At 46.5% G+C, this 16609-nt stretch overlaps 1 protein-coding gene across 2 annotated transcripts in view; it reads left to right on the top strand.

Annotated features, from left to right (window-relative positions):
- The window catches only part of LOC144770266 (uncharacterized), a 447122-nt gene that overhangs the window by 306049 nt on the left and 124464 nt on the right, over positions 1 to 16609 (top strand). For both annotated transcript variants that reach the window (XM_078654643.1, XM_078654644.1), the window contains exon 4: positions 7033 to 7347. In XM_078654643.1, coding sequence (XP_078510769.1) covers positions 7033 to 7347 — 315 coding nt within the window. The remainder of the gene's footprint in view (positions 1 to 7032; positions 7348 to 16609) is intronic.

The following is a 16609-nucleotide window of genomic DNA, read 5'->3' as shown; positions in this document are numbered from 1 at the left end:
TATTGTTGACATTTATTTAATATTCTTTATGTGCCCGTTTTGCTCGACTTTATTTGCCTTTTGCGCGTCTTCGCGCTCCTGTTTCCACGCTTTCAGCGTGTTTCCAGACGTTCCACAAGCGCCCCCCCCCTCCCCTCGGAGCTTCTTTGGTCGCTCCCTTGCTCGCGCACCTTCGCGCTACTTCCCCTTCCTTCGCGCGTCTTCACGCGACCTCTCCCGACCACCTCTCACCCTTCTCTGAGGCTTCCACCGTCCTCGACTACCCGGTGCTTCCAGGCATTCTTCCTTCATCGGCTCTGGGTCCCGGCTGACGCTCGCTGCTCGGCCCGCCTCCGGCCACGCCCCTGCTGGCTGTATTAACCCTCGCCTGCCTCCCTTTGTATCTCCTCATTGCCCTGCTCGTTTTTGCTCGTTTTTTCGCCTTTTTAAACATGGAGCATGATAGTTCCTCAGAGGAAGTCCCTGTTGAGGACTCCCTTAATTTCAAAAAACATTTGAACAAATTCATTAATAATTCTGTTGAGTCTGCAGTCGAAGTATCCATGAAGCGCATGTCCAAAAATATGGAAAATTCTATGTTAAGTGTCATGTCCAAATTACTGGCCCATTCTGCGGGGGAAAGCAGAAAGAAAAAGGTGGACCACTCTGCTAAGGCTCGTGCCTCAAAAACTGCGTCATTGGTTGGCGAGTCTTCCTCGCTTTTGACTGAGGACTTTGCGCCTCCCAGGCCTCCTACCAAGGAGGGGTTTGTTGGTTCAGAGGGCAAGCGAAAACAAAAAGATAAACACGCAGAGTCTCCTAAGAGAAAACTAGTTATTTCCACCATAATGGACACTGACGATGATGATGATGATGACGGTATGGATGACGCTGATAAATTGTTTGATTTATTTGACGCAGTTGATCCTTCTTCTCCTTCTTCCAAATCTGCTAAATTAGATTCTTTCTCTTTCGAACCAGTCTTTGACTCTGAGGGTCTTCCCATGTTTGATCCCTCCACTATCCGTCATCCAAATTCTACTGAATGGTTCCCTTCCCATCATGTTGGAGAATACATTACCGCCAGATTACGTCTTCCTCTGGAGACCTCAGTGAGATCCAGGCTCAAATCGGAGTGTCCCAAACCAGCTCTTCCTGACAAGATCACCCTAGTCCCTTCCATAGATCAACCTCTTCTCACTTTCTTTTCTAAATTTGGCAAGGACCCTCGCAGAGGGGTCGACAAAGCCTGGTCCACTTGTCAAGACAAGTTGCTGGATGTCGTGGGCCCTCTCGCCCGCATCTTTGATTTGGCGGAGGCCGCACGTTTGGAAGGCTCGGAACTCTCGGCTGAAGAGATCTCCATGTGGGCGCAGCGAGCCTTTTGTCTCCTAGGCAATGCAAATTCCGCCATTACCCATGAGCGCCGCAAAGGTCTCCTTATCAAACTGGATCCTAAGCTTTCCAACCTCGCCCCTATGGATCCTGGTCCCAAAGCTAATGGTCTCCTGTTCGGAGACAACTTGGTCCGTGACCTCAGCAGATTTGTCTCCACCTTCGCTTCTTTGGATAAAGCCCAACAAACTGTCAAAAAGGTTTTCGCCCCTCGGGTTTTTGGACGGGCCGGCAGAGGCAGGGGCCGCTCTTCCGGCCGTCCCTACAATCAAGGCTCCAGAGGTGCTTCCCATGCCAATCAAGACTACAAGCCACAATTCTATCCCCAACGTGGCCGTGGCTTCAGAGGCAGAGGTCAAGGAAACTATCGTCACAACAACCCCAGACAACAAGGTAAGCCTTTCTTCTTCCCCTCCTGTGGGGGGTCGCTTAAAACTGTTTCTTCCAAAATGGTGCGCTCTCAGTTCAGATCCCTGGGTCTTAAACACCGTACAAGGCTACCTGATCGAATTTCTCTCCCCCCCCGTTCAAACTTCCTTTCCCCCCCCCCTCGTTTTTTCCACTCTCATGACCTCTCTGATTTCAACAGAAATCGAGGTTCTTCTTCAAAAACAGGCAGTTCAAATTTTTCCATTCGACTCCTCCGGCTTTCTAAGCTCCATTTTTCTTGTTCAAAAGAAAAACAAGAAACTCCGCGCTGTCATCAACCTGAAGTGGTTCAACCAATTTGTGGTTTATCGTCATTTCAAAATGGAAACGATTTTACACCTTCGAGACACCCTTCGCCCACACGATTGGATGGTCCGCCTGGACCTTCAGGACGCTTACCTCACGGTTCCTATTCATCAATCCCAATGGAAATTTCTCCAATTCCAATGGGCAGGTGTCAATTACTGCTTCACTTCTCTTCCCTTTGGCTTATCTTCCGCGCCATGGTGCTTCACAAAACTCCTGAAACCCGTGGTCGCTTATCTGAGATCCCTTGGCATCAGATTGATAATTTACTTGGACGACATCCTCCTCATGAACTCCGACAGGAATCTTCTTCTTTCCGATTTGCTCTTGACACAAACTCTCCTTTCCGACCTGGGTTTCCTCATCAACACGGACAAGTCCTCTCTCATTCCATCTCAGACCATGGAATTCTTGGGCTTCCTGGTGGACTCTGCAGCGGCGTCTCTTCGCCTCCCCCTTTCCAAAGTTTCCAAAATCAAGGCGGAAATTGTTTCCGTTCTTCAGTCCTCTCTCTTATCTCTCCGGTCCTTGGCAAGGATCGTCGGTCTCCTATCATCCTCCATTCAAGCCATTTTCCCCGGTCCTCTCCATTATCGCGCTCTTGAACGTCTGAATATAAAACACCTCAGACAAGGTCTTGCCTATTCAGATCTCGTTTCTCTAGATCCCGAATCCCGCACCGAGCTCCAATGGTGGATAGACCATTTAGATGCGTGGAACGGCCGGACTATCTTCGCCACGGCCCCAGATCTTGTCTTAGAATCCGATGCAAGCCTATCGGGTTGGGGCGCCCGTTGTGGACCAATCTCGACTGGAGGTTCATGGTCCGCCGAGGAGTCCAAGCTGCACATCAACTGTTTAGAGATGCTTGCAGGCTCCTTTGCGATCAAAAGCCTTTGAAAGGACAGGATTCGATGTTCTATCCTCCTACGCATGGACAATGTTTCTGCGGTCCGCTATATCAACCATTTAGGCGGCACCCGGTCCAAGCCTCTGGCGGACTTAGCGAAAAGCCTGTGGGAATACTGCCTCGCCCATCACCTTTCCTTGTCAGCGGAGTACCTTCCAGGGGATCTCAATTCTGTGGCCGATTGGCACTCAAGGTTCCTTCGAGATTCCAGCGACTGGAAGCTCTGTCCATCCGTTTTCCTCTCCCTCTCACATCTTTGGGGCCCTTTCTCTATCGACCTTTTCGCGTCCCGTCTCACCTCCCAATTGCCCCAGTTCTACAGTTGGCGTCCGGACCCTATGGCCTTGGCGACAGACGCCTTCCTCCAGGATTGGTCTCGTCATCTGCATTACGCCTTCCCCCCCTTTCTGATGATCAACAGGGTTCTGTCTCAAATTCGTCGCCAGTCTTCGTCCCTGGTTCTTGTAGCTCCTTTCTGGCAGGCACAGGTTTGGTTTCCGTCCCTTCTAGAAATGGCAGTGGATTTCCCAGTCCTTCTTCCCTCCTTCCAGGATCTCCTACTCAACCCTCAAGGCGATCGACATAGTCTCATTCTAGACAACACTCTGACCTTGTCGGCCTGGAAAGTTTCCGGCCTTCCCCTTCTAACGTCCTCATTTCACAAGAGGCTTCGCTCTTTATCAGCCAAGCTTGGGCCCCCGGCACCTCAAAGGCGTACAAATCCGCCTGGTCTCTTTGGGCAAGCTGGTGTTTGGAAAGGGACCTCAATCCCATTTCAGCCCCTCTGAATGTTGTCATTAATTTCCTCGCTTCTGAGGCAAGTGCAGGTAAGGCTTATCGCACTGTAAATCTCTATCGTTCAGCTATTTCCCTTAACCATTCCCAAGTTGATGGTAAACCAGTCGGTGCTCACCCTCTCATTTGTCGTTTATTGAAAGGAGTTCGATGTGCAAAACCACCGTTGGCTAAGTATACTACTTTATGGGATGTTACAGTTGTTCTTAAATTGTTTACGTCTTGGCCTGACAATTCTGTTCTTTCACTAAAAATGTTATCTGCCAAACTTACCATGTTACTGTGTTTGATTTCCATTAAGAGAGTTTCTGATGTTAAAGCTCTAGATGTTTCTGCTCGACAATTTTCTCCTACAGGTGTACTATTTCACATACGCAGACGCACTAAAACTAATTTGGATTCAGTGTTTTACCCTTACTTCCCCGCTCAGCCCAAACTGTGTGTTGGACAATGCTTAAAAGTGTATGAACAAAGGACCGCTGATCTCAGAACGCCCTCTCATTCTCAACTTCTCATTTCCTTTCGCAAACCCCATCTCCCTGTCTCCTCCCCTTCCCTTGCCCGTTGGGTTCGTTGGGTCATGTCTCTTGCCGGAATTGATGTCTCCATTTTTGGAGCTCATTCGGCCAGGGGAGCCATGGCTTCTAAAGCCTTTTGGTCTGGCTCCAGGTTGGAGGACATTCTCAGATCGGCAGATTGGTCCAATGACAGTATCTTTCGCATGTTCTACTGTAAACCTATTCATACTGTGGCTTCTGATGTTGTTAATATGCTTTGAACAAGCATAATAGGAGCCTCCGGTCTTGTCATAAAATGTAGATTTTCCTAGTATTTATGACGGAAAGTCTTAATTTTATTAAAGACACGGAGGCGAGTATTATCCCGCCGCAACATTACTGACATGTGTTTCTCCCTCCCTACAGCAAATCCAGCCTTGCCTCCGGCTTCATCCTAGGAGTTCTACTCTTCGTCTGCTGAGGTCATCGCCTCCACGCCCTCCACTTCCAGTGCTTCCGGATCCTTCTCCTGGTGTTCTGTTCGATCTTCTCCCTTGGATTCCTCTGATGCAAGACTTATGTTCCTGGACTTTGGCTCTGTCCTTGATTTTGTTAATTTATTCTTTGTTCTCTGACCCTTTATGACTTGCTCACAGCGAAAAGAGGAAGCTGCGCAGTCAGTTAGTGTCTTTATCTGTTAGGTCCTACATCATTGGCTACTGTACTCTCGCGTTTTTTCACGTTCCCATGGCCCAGTTCTCCTGGCCCTCTGGGAACTGTAGTTCTTATTGCTTATCTTGGCTGCTATTCTAATAAAGCAAGATTAGAAAGCATAATACTCGCCTCCGTGTCTTTAATAAAATTAAGACTTTGCGTCATAAATACTAGGAAAATCTACATTGTTCATACATTTTGGCCGAAGCAAGGATGCATCATTTCCAGAGTTGAAAAAGAAATCAGTGTTTGCATCAGTAGGCAAGAAGCTTAAGCACACCCAATGTAAGGAGGTGTTTTCTGCAGCTGGCAGTAATAATACATGTAAAGTTGATGGAGTTGCCCAGACATGGGTAAATGAATTATTATCCAGTGATTTAATTTGATAATAGGCTATCGTGAATGGCACTGTCGCGGTGCCAACGTAGGTTGGACAATAGGGCATTAAAAATAACATATGAGGGTAAAGTTATATCATTGCTGGCTTACGGGTGTCTCTCATATGGTTATTTTGGGGGATGATCGAACTGCAGATTGACAGTGGCAACATGCACTTTGTCTGCTCTGCGGTTTTCCAGTGAAAGCCACAATGATGCAGGATCTTTTCAATCTATAGTTTGTTGCTATGCACGAGCGAGAGGAATTACTAATAAGTATTTTGCAATTCAGCTCTTGCTAAGTAGTTGCATCAGGCGGCTTTAATGCCGTATATTCAGGAACATTGTAGTTTGTTACATGTTCTTGGGAATAAATTGCCTTGAAGCTCCATCTTAGACTCTACAAAAGTAGCTGGTGGTAAAACTTTAACCAGTAATGGATTAAGTCCTTAACTAACCTGGGTGTTCACACAAAATGGCAAAGTAAGGAAAACTACAAAAGTGTGGCCCCTGTATTCAGGGAAAGGTGTACATCCATGATCTTGTGTGTTAATGCTTGTTGTGGTAATGATGCGGTTCTCATAGAGGAAGCTTTATTCATGTGACTTCATTTGAAAAGAACTATTCATTTTATTACTTCGTATTATTTCTTCCTCCGTTTCGGTATTTTTCATTGTTGAATCCACAAAACTTCGTAATATACAGTGTGTCCATTTGTATATTTGTCAGAGATGTTCTTTTTATATTTCAATGTGTGTACATTGTAAACAGCGATATATTAAATAATCTTTTTTTATTGATTTGAATTCTGAACTGTAAATATATATATTTTAAAAGGCAAAAAGTACTTTGAATTGGATTTTAACATTTGTTATTAACGGAGTGGTTACCACAGGGTTTGGCAGTATGTAAAATAAACTCGTTACATTTTGTATAATTTCTGACCCACAATGTCCTTCTTTTCATCTACGTCCAGTTGGAAGGCATGTGACCCTCGGAATTTATTTAGCTCCCCTTTCTATATAGAAAAACAAGGGAAATCCAAGTATAGCTATGTGATTTTCTGATACTCTTCATTTTCTCCCCTTGCCTAACCGGATGAGAAATATAAGGAAACTTGGTACTACCTTCACTACAACACTCCCCAATCCCAGCTCACAATCATTTACCTAAAAAGTGAACAGGGTTTACGTTTTGCTATCTTCGCCCAATATAAACCGCAAAAAACGATGCAGGTATGTGTGATGTTCTCGCCATTGCCCCATAAGTCCATAAACCCGCAAAATATTTGTGATTGCTCACGAGCATTTATGGGTGAACTTGCATATGAATTCACACAAATCCACCCTTAGTATATTTGTGAATGTGGAAATTCTACTTTACTGGAAGCTATGCACCTAAAATAAATTGCTACCCACTCAGTTATGTCACAGCAGCATCGAATCATGATCAGGGCAGTAGCAGGCAGCCTTCCCTTGCACATCACACCCAGGACTGCTTCAGGCTGGTTCAGTTAAATGGATGCCTTCACTTGAGGGCAATAGCATGTCGCTGAGTCGCGATAGAGCTCCCCAACTCACAATGAAGCATGACTTGGTGCCCATGTTCAATGCATCCTTCTCTCCTTCAGATCAATTCGGGGAACCGATTAACTGTGGAACGATCCTTGGAAAATGTGGCACAAATGCAGAGATATCGTGCAGCGCAGGCAGTGACCTTAAAAATGAAAGCATGGTAGGATGTGACAACACAAGCACGTGTAAAACGAACATATGTTTGAAAATGACGTCCCCCACCCAGGATGGAAGATTACAGGTCACCTGGAGTGGAAACACTGCACATCTACTCATCAGCCGCGTCCAGCACAGTGATGCAGGAACCTATTGCTTCTATCTGAAAACTAAAGACTCCTATGGTGATTACCAAGCAGATCTCCAAATCGAAGGTAAGATCTAGTCAGATTTCAGTATACGTAGTACTAATAGTCATGCATATTCTTTTGCACACATCTTTGCTATTGTGGCACATGTTTCATGTTAATTATTATTTGTGATAATAGTTTGTCATGTTCCTAATGATCAAGATGAATGGAAGTTTCATTTTGGATGTGGTGTTGGCCTCAATTAGGCACAAGGCCAACCTATGATCAGTGTTTTGCACTTTATTACGGTATTTTAGGAACGAGGATTCATCGTAGTTCCAGTCCACTATCTTTAGCATGTCTAGGTCAAACCGTTTTCTCGATGAAGGTGATGGTAGAGGCATAGTGGTCAGAATGGAGCCCAATAGAGTCACTACGGTCTCACCTGTAGGTACCGTAAGAGGCCTTGAATAGACATATTTTTCACTTTTCAGAAAGGGTGCCCTGATCTGACTCTAACTGCTATGTTCACTTCTGCATGGAAACTGTTTCTACTCTTCATTATAGTTTTTTGTTCAGCTGTGTTAGCTGTATGTTATAGTTGTTATTATCATAACCTTACTTTCGACTACTTATTAATAACAACAACAGTAGACCTACTTAATTCTTTACAAAACTAATACTAATGGTGGTTGTAAACAAAACAAAAATAATGGTTGCAAGATAAATAATAATGTTACTGTAATATTAATTATGATGGTAAATACCACTGCTGCTATTACTACTACAAGTATGTTATCAGTAATGGAAAACAATGATACTTCTACTACTACTACTACTACCACTAATAACAGCTATCAGAATTGACATACAGGCAGTTGTATTCATCGTATTAACCATGAAATCATGAAAGACTGCAAGCTGCAGGTGTTGAGAGGTTTCTGCAGCAGGCGTTATGTGGCCTTATCGCTGCATATTGCAGTATTTCAAAAAAAGATAGCTGTTTGAGGGACTGAATTGCCAGATTGCATTGTGCTGCTGTGCCTGCATGTCTTAGTTCTTTGGTGTTTGGCTCACTTGCTGCTTTCTGTGCCATTGAACACCTATCAGCAGCTAGCTAAAAGGTACTCCTATTTTTGTTGACTGATGCTCCTTAGCAGAACGCTGGGTGATGCCAGAGAACGGGTGAATCCAAGTTGTACTTAATCTATATAGGTAATTGAGGAGTGCAGGTCTTTTTCTGTTTTTGCTGACATAAGGGCAACTGGCCCTTGGGTTAAAATCAGTTCCAGTCTCCTACTCCTGGTGATATACCCTTTTTTCTGAGGGATTGTGGAAAGACAGAGTTCGGCTGAATCCTCCAGACCACCTTAATTCTGTCTGTCCACCGTTGCCTCCACGAGGTTTAAACACACAAGTGATTATACTAACCCATTGAACCTCTAGGTTTTATGCTTGAGGAAGATAAAACCTTATCCTCTATATCAAAAAGATCGCCAAAAATGTTCAGTACAATCGAAGGGTGAGTGAGGTGGCAGTTATGTGAAAATGTGACTTTGTCCTTCACTAGAGACTAGCACTTAAGTGGGTTATGATAAAGAAAGAGCAGTTTACTGAAGACTATCTGAATAGTGCAAACAATACTATAAAACTGGAGCCACTTTTCTATCAAGCACTTTGTCTCCCTTGTGCCCACTCTTTATTACATAAAGTGTGCACTGGGAGTGTTAAGTTATCTGGCGTGGTACTGGCATGGTACCCAACTGCTGGAAAGAAGCAGTGCCCAAAAAACCTCATATTAGCCCTGAGCGACTCGATAATCTACGTCCTATTTCTCTTCTTCCCTGCTTTGCTAAAGTGGCGGAGAAAGTAGTGAACAACCAACTGACGACGCATGTGGAGAAATTCCATCTTCTCCACTCTTCTCAATCGGGCTTTCAGGCTGGTCATTCCACCGAGACAGCACTGCTATATGCCATTGAAACAATCAGGCAGAGGGTGGTGCTGGGCAGACAGTGGCCCTGATCCTGCTGGACCTTAGTGCCGCCTTTGACACTGTGGCACATCACACCTTGCTACAGCGTCTAGAGGCGGGTGGTATCTCTGGTCTTGCCTTGAAGTGGCTGGGCTCCTTCCTGGCAGAGCGTAGCTTCCAGGTGAGACAGGGCTCCCACTATTCTAAGAGCATTAGGCTACGTCAAGGGGTACAGCAAGGCTCGGCCCTGAGTCCGACCCTTTTCAATCTCTATGTGGCCCCCCCCTTGCCAACATCGCCGAGCGGTTCGGGATCAGGGTTGTGTCATACGCCGATGACACTGAACTGGTGGTGTCCCTTACGCAGGATCTGGACTCGGCGGCCACAAACTTCACGGCATGTCTGCAGGAATTGGCGTCCTGGATGTCGGACAACTGCTTGAAGTTGAACGGTAACAAGACCGAGGTGCTGATTGTAGGGCGCACCCCTTCAGTGTGGTCGTCGGCATGGTGGCCTCAGACCTTGGGTCCCACTCCCATACCAAGCAATCAGGTGAAGAACCTGGGCATGTGGCTTGATTCTAAGCTTTCTTTTGAGTATCAGTCCAGACGGGTAGCAGGTTCCTGCTTTGGGGTCTTAAAAGGCCTCTGTAAGACCTTGGACCTGCTGCCGGCGTCGGCCAGGAAGACTATGGTGGACGCCCTGGTCACTTTCCACCTGGATTACGGCAATTTACTGTATCTATGGGCGACGGGGGCATGTTTAAATAGGCTCCAATGTGTGCAGAATGCCACGGCTAGGCTGGTTCTCATGCTACCCAGAAAGGCCTCCTCGAAGAGGGCGCTGCTGTTGCTCCACTGGCTCCCTATCAGAGAGAGGGTGATGTTTAAGGCACTATGTGTGTGCCATCGCATCTCCCAAGGCAAGAGTCCTTCATATTTGGCGGACCTGGTCTCTCACTATGTGCCCATGAGGCAGTTGAGATCCTGCGGTTCGGGTCTGATGACTGTCCCTAAGATCTCAAAGTCAAGGATGGGCGGCAGATCGTTTTGTCGCCTGGCCCCTCAAAACTGGAATAAACTCCCTATGAGTCTTAGGCTGGAGGAGGCTGAAACCAAGTTCAGGAAGGACTTGAAAAGTCACCTTTTTCGTGCTGAGATAGGTCACTGTTAATCCCTGCACTCTCACTTTAGCTCTGTGCGGTCGCCTCTCACCATAGCGCGGGCACACACCAGTTGGTGTAACCAGGCACTCTATAAATATTTATTATTATTATTATTATTATTAAGTTATGACTCGGGACCTCGTTTAGGGTCTGGTGGACAGAGTAAAGATAGACAGGGTGGCAGAAAACTTTATGTCTCCCACCCTTCCTTTTCTTCATCCTCCAAATGTATAGATGTCCACCAGCCCCGATGACATCACTATATGTTTGCAGGTGGTTCCCATATGCAATTGCCTCGCATGAAGCTGCCTCGCTCGAAGCGGAGCACGCACCTCACCTCTGGTGCTGATCGCAATACAACCGCTGCCATGAATCAGATTATACTACGCTGATGTACCGCCCAACCTTCCATTCCTATGACAATCTGCTGGAGGATTCTCAAATTGTGACAATTGTGTCTCAGCAGTTCCGATACACCTGAATTTGTTGGGGGTTTCCCATTCCGGTTTGGCAATAGTGGGCCACTCTGTCAATCATGACCGTCAGTTGTCAAACTTCTAGTGTTTTTTTATTTTTCAAAAGCAAAAATAAAAGCAAAAATTTTAAAAAACGTACGACATCCCCACACCATGCTAGTTTAATGCCAATTACAGACATTGAAAAAACTTCATCCGACCACTCACTGTAATAAGGCGGATGTTTCAATAGCTTACCTCCAATGGCCCTTACTCCCTTGGATGCTCAGAGGAATGTTTATGCTGACGAAGTAAATTTTACTTCATTGACGTAAACTTAGAGGTCCACCCAAGTCTTAATCAAGCAGGTGGACCGAGAGTTCTGTGGAAAAAAGAGTATCTTCTCCACTAGACTCTGCTAAATGAGCCCCTTAGTTTCTCCTGCAGTTTTGAGTTGACTTGTAGTAGTAGTAGAAAGCTTTATTCGATTTTAAGACAAGGTAAAATCATAAAATCTGCAGTCATAATATACAATTTCATGTACAGTCATAAAGATAGAATAAAAATAGTATTAAACATTATATGTAGATTGACATGATAAAGTCATTCATAACTACAGTTGTTTAGATAAAAAGTTTGGACTCCGCCTGCTAGTTGTGTAATATCAAACATGGTTGCCATGGGTGGTTCAATTTTCAGTCACTATAATTAATCATGTGTGGACCGGATTTTCAGGCTGTTTTTAAGAAACATAGCTATACATTTGGCATTTGATACTGTGTCTAAATCTTGTAAAGCCATAAGGGCAGGGCGGCATCTTCTCAGTCCTTGGGATAACAAAATTGGAATAATCCAGCGTTTGCGTGGTAGTTCGTAGAATTTACAGAACAGAAATACGTGAATATTAGACTGTTCTGAAATACCATCACAAGGACACCGAATAATAGAAGTTGACCAATCTTGTCTCCTTGGGAATGTAACCAGACGGAAAAACATATTGAGCCTAAACCGTGTCAACAAATATTTTTCATAGCTGGTCAGACAAAAGGTGAGATACGTCTGGATGCCCTGAGTACATTGAATAGTTAAACTATGACGATTGGAAACTTTATTAATTTCTTGAGCTATACGTAGTTTCCTTAAATGTGATAGACATAGCAATTTCAAGGCCTTTCTTGTAATGGTAGTTAAAATCGCAGGTTCTTTAAAATATATAGAAAGACCCAGATCCTTGAAAATTGTGTACAAAAGACAGCCACGGAATATCTGACCAATTGTCTAGACCCAAGCAACCTGAAATTAAGGCACGAGTTAAGCTACACTGCTCCGTTGACCAGATGCGGTGCCACAGTAATATTGGCTGGATAACTATATAATCAGCAATGTAATCCATGCCCAATTCGATATGACAAGCAAACGTTGGAGAACACTGTGGAACGGCCAAGAGATAACGAATAAAATTGTTCTCTACCCTCTGCAAGATGCCCACAGGTACGTAGCCCCACACCCCATCACCATAAACAGCTACGCTATGACACTTAGCATAGTATATTTGCATAAGTTATTTTGGGGGAGGCTTCCCTATTTTACGGGCAAAGGCAATTAGGGCAGAAGTAGCTCTTAAAAATAGAAGATGTCTACTAACGATGGCCAATTTCCAAGAAGAGGTATTATCAAATAAAATACCTAGATAAGGATATGTCTTGGTGTAGTCCAACTTAGCTTCTTCAATAAGTATCGATTTTTTCTTGGATGTCTTTTTACCAAAATGCATAACAAGGGTTTTTTTTAAATGTTAATCATTAAATCCAGTGAAGCCATGAATTTATAGTAGGAGTTTAACTGGATCTGAAGTTGTACTGGGGTTCGCGCCATGATCACCGCGTCGTCCGCGCAAAGTAACGCAGGAATAGGGCGACGGGCGATTACTGGCAAGTCCTGACTCCCCTCTAACATGGCCTTCTCGAGACCATTTGTATAAAGGTTAAATAAGATGGGAGCCAGAACACACCCCTGTCTGACTCCCTTTGTGACTGCGAAGGGGGGAGTAAGCTCCCCGTTCACCCCATATCTCACCTTGGCCAATGCTCCCGAGTACAGCTCGCGTAGGAAGGATATTATTGGAGGTTCTACTCCCAGTTCTGTTAGGATTGACCACAGCCTTGAATGTGAGACACAGTAAAAGGCTGCGGTCAGATCCACATAGACCAAATGGATATTGCCTTTCTTGGCCTGGGCATACTTCCCAATTAGAAGGGAGATATTCAGAGCCTGCTCCACAGTGCCCAGTCCCTCCCGGAAACCATATTGCAAGGTCTGTCATGATGTTGTTATCCTCAGACCAGACCCGCAATCTCTCCAGGATCAAGCGGCCTACAACTTTACCAAGAGAGTCCAGGAGGGAAATGGGCCAGAGTTGACTTGTAATTTAAGCAGTTAAAGACCTGGAGCAGCATAACTTTACCACCGTAGACAGTGGTAAATAGTTGTTTGTCATAGAAACTTTCAAAGCATGTGCTGCTTTGACTGGAAATGCAGCAGCATTTATTAACATGTTTAAAGTAAACAAAAGAACAATTCACAATAACATTCTCAAAGCGACATAACAACCCAGTTGAAACATAGCAGAACACAGCACAACAAATCAGTCAAAACAAAACACAGCACATTAAAACACAAAGTCCCAGTGCTGGTATTCAGCACAAAATTCAACAGAACACATCACATCAGCACAATGCCACACATCAAGTGTGTGCAAGTGTTTTGTCACACATTTAAATCCTCAGCATCCAGTTTTCAAAATATGGAGGTAAAAAGTGTCAAGAGCAAGCACATCCTTAATTTACCCTGAGGCCAAGACCGGTGCTACCAAGCATCAGGCGTTTTCCTACTGGGCTGGCAGGCTGGTGTCTGATATCACTGTAGGTGAGGGTTGGTTGCATTTTGGAATGTGTTTCAACACCAACAGTTTTTTATGTCTCGCCTACGCAGCACACATGTGTTACATAGGAGGGCCTTTAGCCGTTGCTCTGCTCATTTTCAAACATACACTCGTGCTTATGGCGGCATCCACCTTGCGGGAGCGCGCAGCGGCGTGCCACAAGCACGAGTGCAGTGCTTGAAAATTAGCAGACTGCTCTCCCAAGCGCACGCGCGCCACTCGCGGGCTCACCTCGTCGACTAAGTCGCGTACGCTGTTTATAGCGCGTTCGCTTTCACTTTCTCCCTGCTGCTGTGACTGAGACCTCTTCTCACTGCCGGCAGTGCGCTACTTTCATCCCTTGTTGCATTGCTTGTGTTACGCTTTTCTACCTCTTCCCTTCTCAGCCTCTCAGTTCCTCACAGCCCATGGTCTTCCACTCTCCTCCTCTGATTCCCTTTTCTCCTTTTATTTCTTACCCTGTTCCTCTTATTGTTCCCATCTTCCCATCGCCTATCCTGCTCGCTCCCTCTGTCTCCTATTATCCTCCCTCCCTGTGTCTTTCCTTTCCATCACTGCTTCCTCCCTTCTCTTTCCTCTGCACACCGGCCTCTCTCTTCCTTCTATCTTGGCTTATTTCCTTCCATTCTTCCCAAGTTGACATCTTCCCTCCACCGCTGCCTCTCTTCATTTGTGCTCTTTTCATACTATCCTGACCTCACTATACTCTCTGGGTATGTTCTTGCCTGCCTGCCCCTCTCATCATTTTCTCTTCTTCCCAGTCTCTCTCCTCAGCCTTCTTTCAACAGCCACTTTTGCCTTGCTCTGTCTTTCATCCGTTTTCGCCTTGCACCTGAAATTCCCGGTGCCCCCTGATTTTAGGTGGCCAACACTTCGAGCTGCAAAGACGGAAGCCCCCAGCTCGAACCTCGGGAAGAACTCTGGGTAAAAGTGTTGCTATCACATTATAATATGGCTCCCAGCCCTCCCCCATCTAAGAACCTTATCTTATTGCAGCTTCATATTGAATAAATGTATGAAAGTCCTGATGTGTCTATAGCAGTACATTCCGAGATTCCAGAGTGCTACTATCTTTGCTTTTAACATTGATTTGTTGGGGGAGGAGCCAAGCTCGCGAGCGTGATGGTCGCCTTTTAGCTCGGCTCCGTCAGCCCTCCGGCCTGACTTGTAGATCCTGATGCATATCCTGCCCAGAGACGACACGTTTTCGAGGAAATTTGATTGCAACGTTTCGCTCTCACTTACCGTCTGACCTGGAAGCTCCGGCGAGCTGAGAATCCGAAGTTGTGCCCCTCCGAAGGGACCGGGGCCTCCGTGGGGCTGGGACCGGGGCCTCGCCTATGAGATCCGGCCAGGCATTGCTGTGACCGCAGGCCCCGGCCGAGAGAGTGAACCGCTGGTGAGAGCCATTGTGCGAGCATCCCGGTTACCCGGATCCGGGCCTGCCTTGGTGGCCGTGGGGCTGGTGCGGGGCGCGATGCTCCGGGGACTGATCGCGTGAAGGGGACCCCCCGCCGCTGCTCCGTCCGGTGGCCCTGGAACCGCGCGCTCCGACTCTACTCGTGGGGAGCGCCGGTGGTGGTACGGGCGGGCCCCCACGTTGGGCGGTACTCCTCTTTGCGCCAAGGCCGCTATTGCTGGGACCCCGGGACATCTGTAAAGTCCTGCATTTGTGAACTGTCCCGAGAGTTGCGGAGGGTGGTGAGGAGGCTTAACTTACAAAATGGCTGCCGACGATCTGGGCTGTAGATCTCCTCGTGATGGCGGACTCAGGTCACTGGATTGCACGGGGGTTTGGACGTGTGCACGAAAATCTACTATTGGAGACGTTCTTGGTGCCTTGCGATCCTGGCACGCGTCCTTGTCCCCCGGTGCCCCTGGAGACTCGTTGCGATCCGCCGCCATCTTGGGTGGACGCTTCTTCATGGCCCCTTCTTGTCCCGGTGATGCTGCTGCCTCGCCCCCCTCGGTCGCCATGGGGGTTGCTGCCGCTGTTCGTCGACGGGATTGTGGGCCGGTGGCTTTGGAACTTCCTGCTCTTCTATGGTTGGAGTTAGGGGACCTGGATATAGAGCGGAGGCCCGTTCCTCCCCGGATGCCTGAGAAATATGGTGGACTGCTTCCTGTTGCTGCCTTGACGAGGTTGTCTCTTTCCTTTGCAAGTACACCACCGCTTTTCCGACCTACGAGACTGAACTCCTATTTTTTGCTGTTTGTGTTGCTATTGCTGAGACATTTGAACCTTCTATCTGAACTTTTGTTCACTTGCAGATCGACTGCCCTCCCTAGTCTATGTCTTGATCGTACTTTCTTTCAATTGTGTGCTTGCCTCGCATCGTGTTGCTCACTTCAATTTGTCATGTGGTGGGTGGGAATTGCGGTTAAGAAAGGATTGGGGTGAGATGCACGACTCCCGGTGGATTATTGGTGTACGGATTCATGGCGCAGTTGTCTATATTCATGGCGCTGTGGGAGACCCCCCTGTCAGTTTTTATGGCGCTCGAGATCGTGACGTTCTGGTTCACACGTAATATGATTACGGTTGGGCGGAGGGCTGTGGCCGACCGTATTTGTTTATGCCCTTTTGCTCCTCCCCCATTCATTTCTTTGTTTTTTCTCTCCTTCTTTTTGTCTCCTTACTCCTTTTCTCTCTTCTCTCTACTGCATTTCGGGTTCAGGTTTAGGGCGACAGGCACGTTGTTTGGAGGGTAGGTCGTAGCCTTCTGCAGGGGTGCAGGGTGGGATGGGTGGGATGGGTCTTCTATGATGTTTCTTTTTCCTCAGTTCTATGGCCCTTTTGTGTTTCTTTA

Source organism: Lissotriton helveticus, chromosome 7, assembly GCF_964261635.1.
Source record: "Lissotriton helveticus chromosome 7, aLisHel1.1, whole genome shotgun sequence".
In the NCBI taxonomy this organism is placed as follows: domain Eukaryota; kingdom Metazoa; phylum Chordata; class Amphibia; order Caudata; family Salamandridae; genus Lissotriton; species Lissotriton helveticus.
Note: the sequence above shows the minus strand (reverse complement) of the source record. Positions and strands in the feature narration are given on the sequence as shown.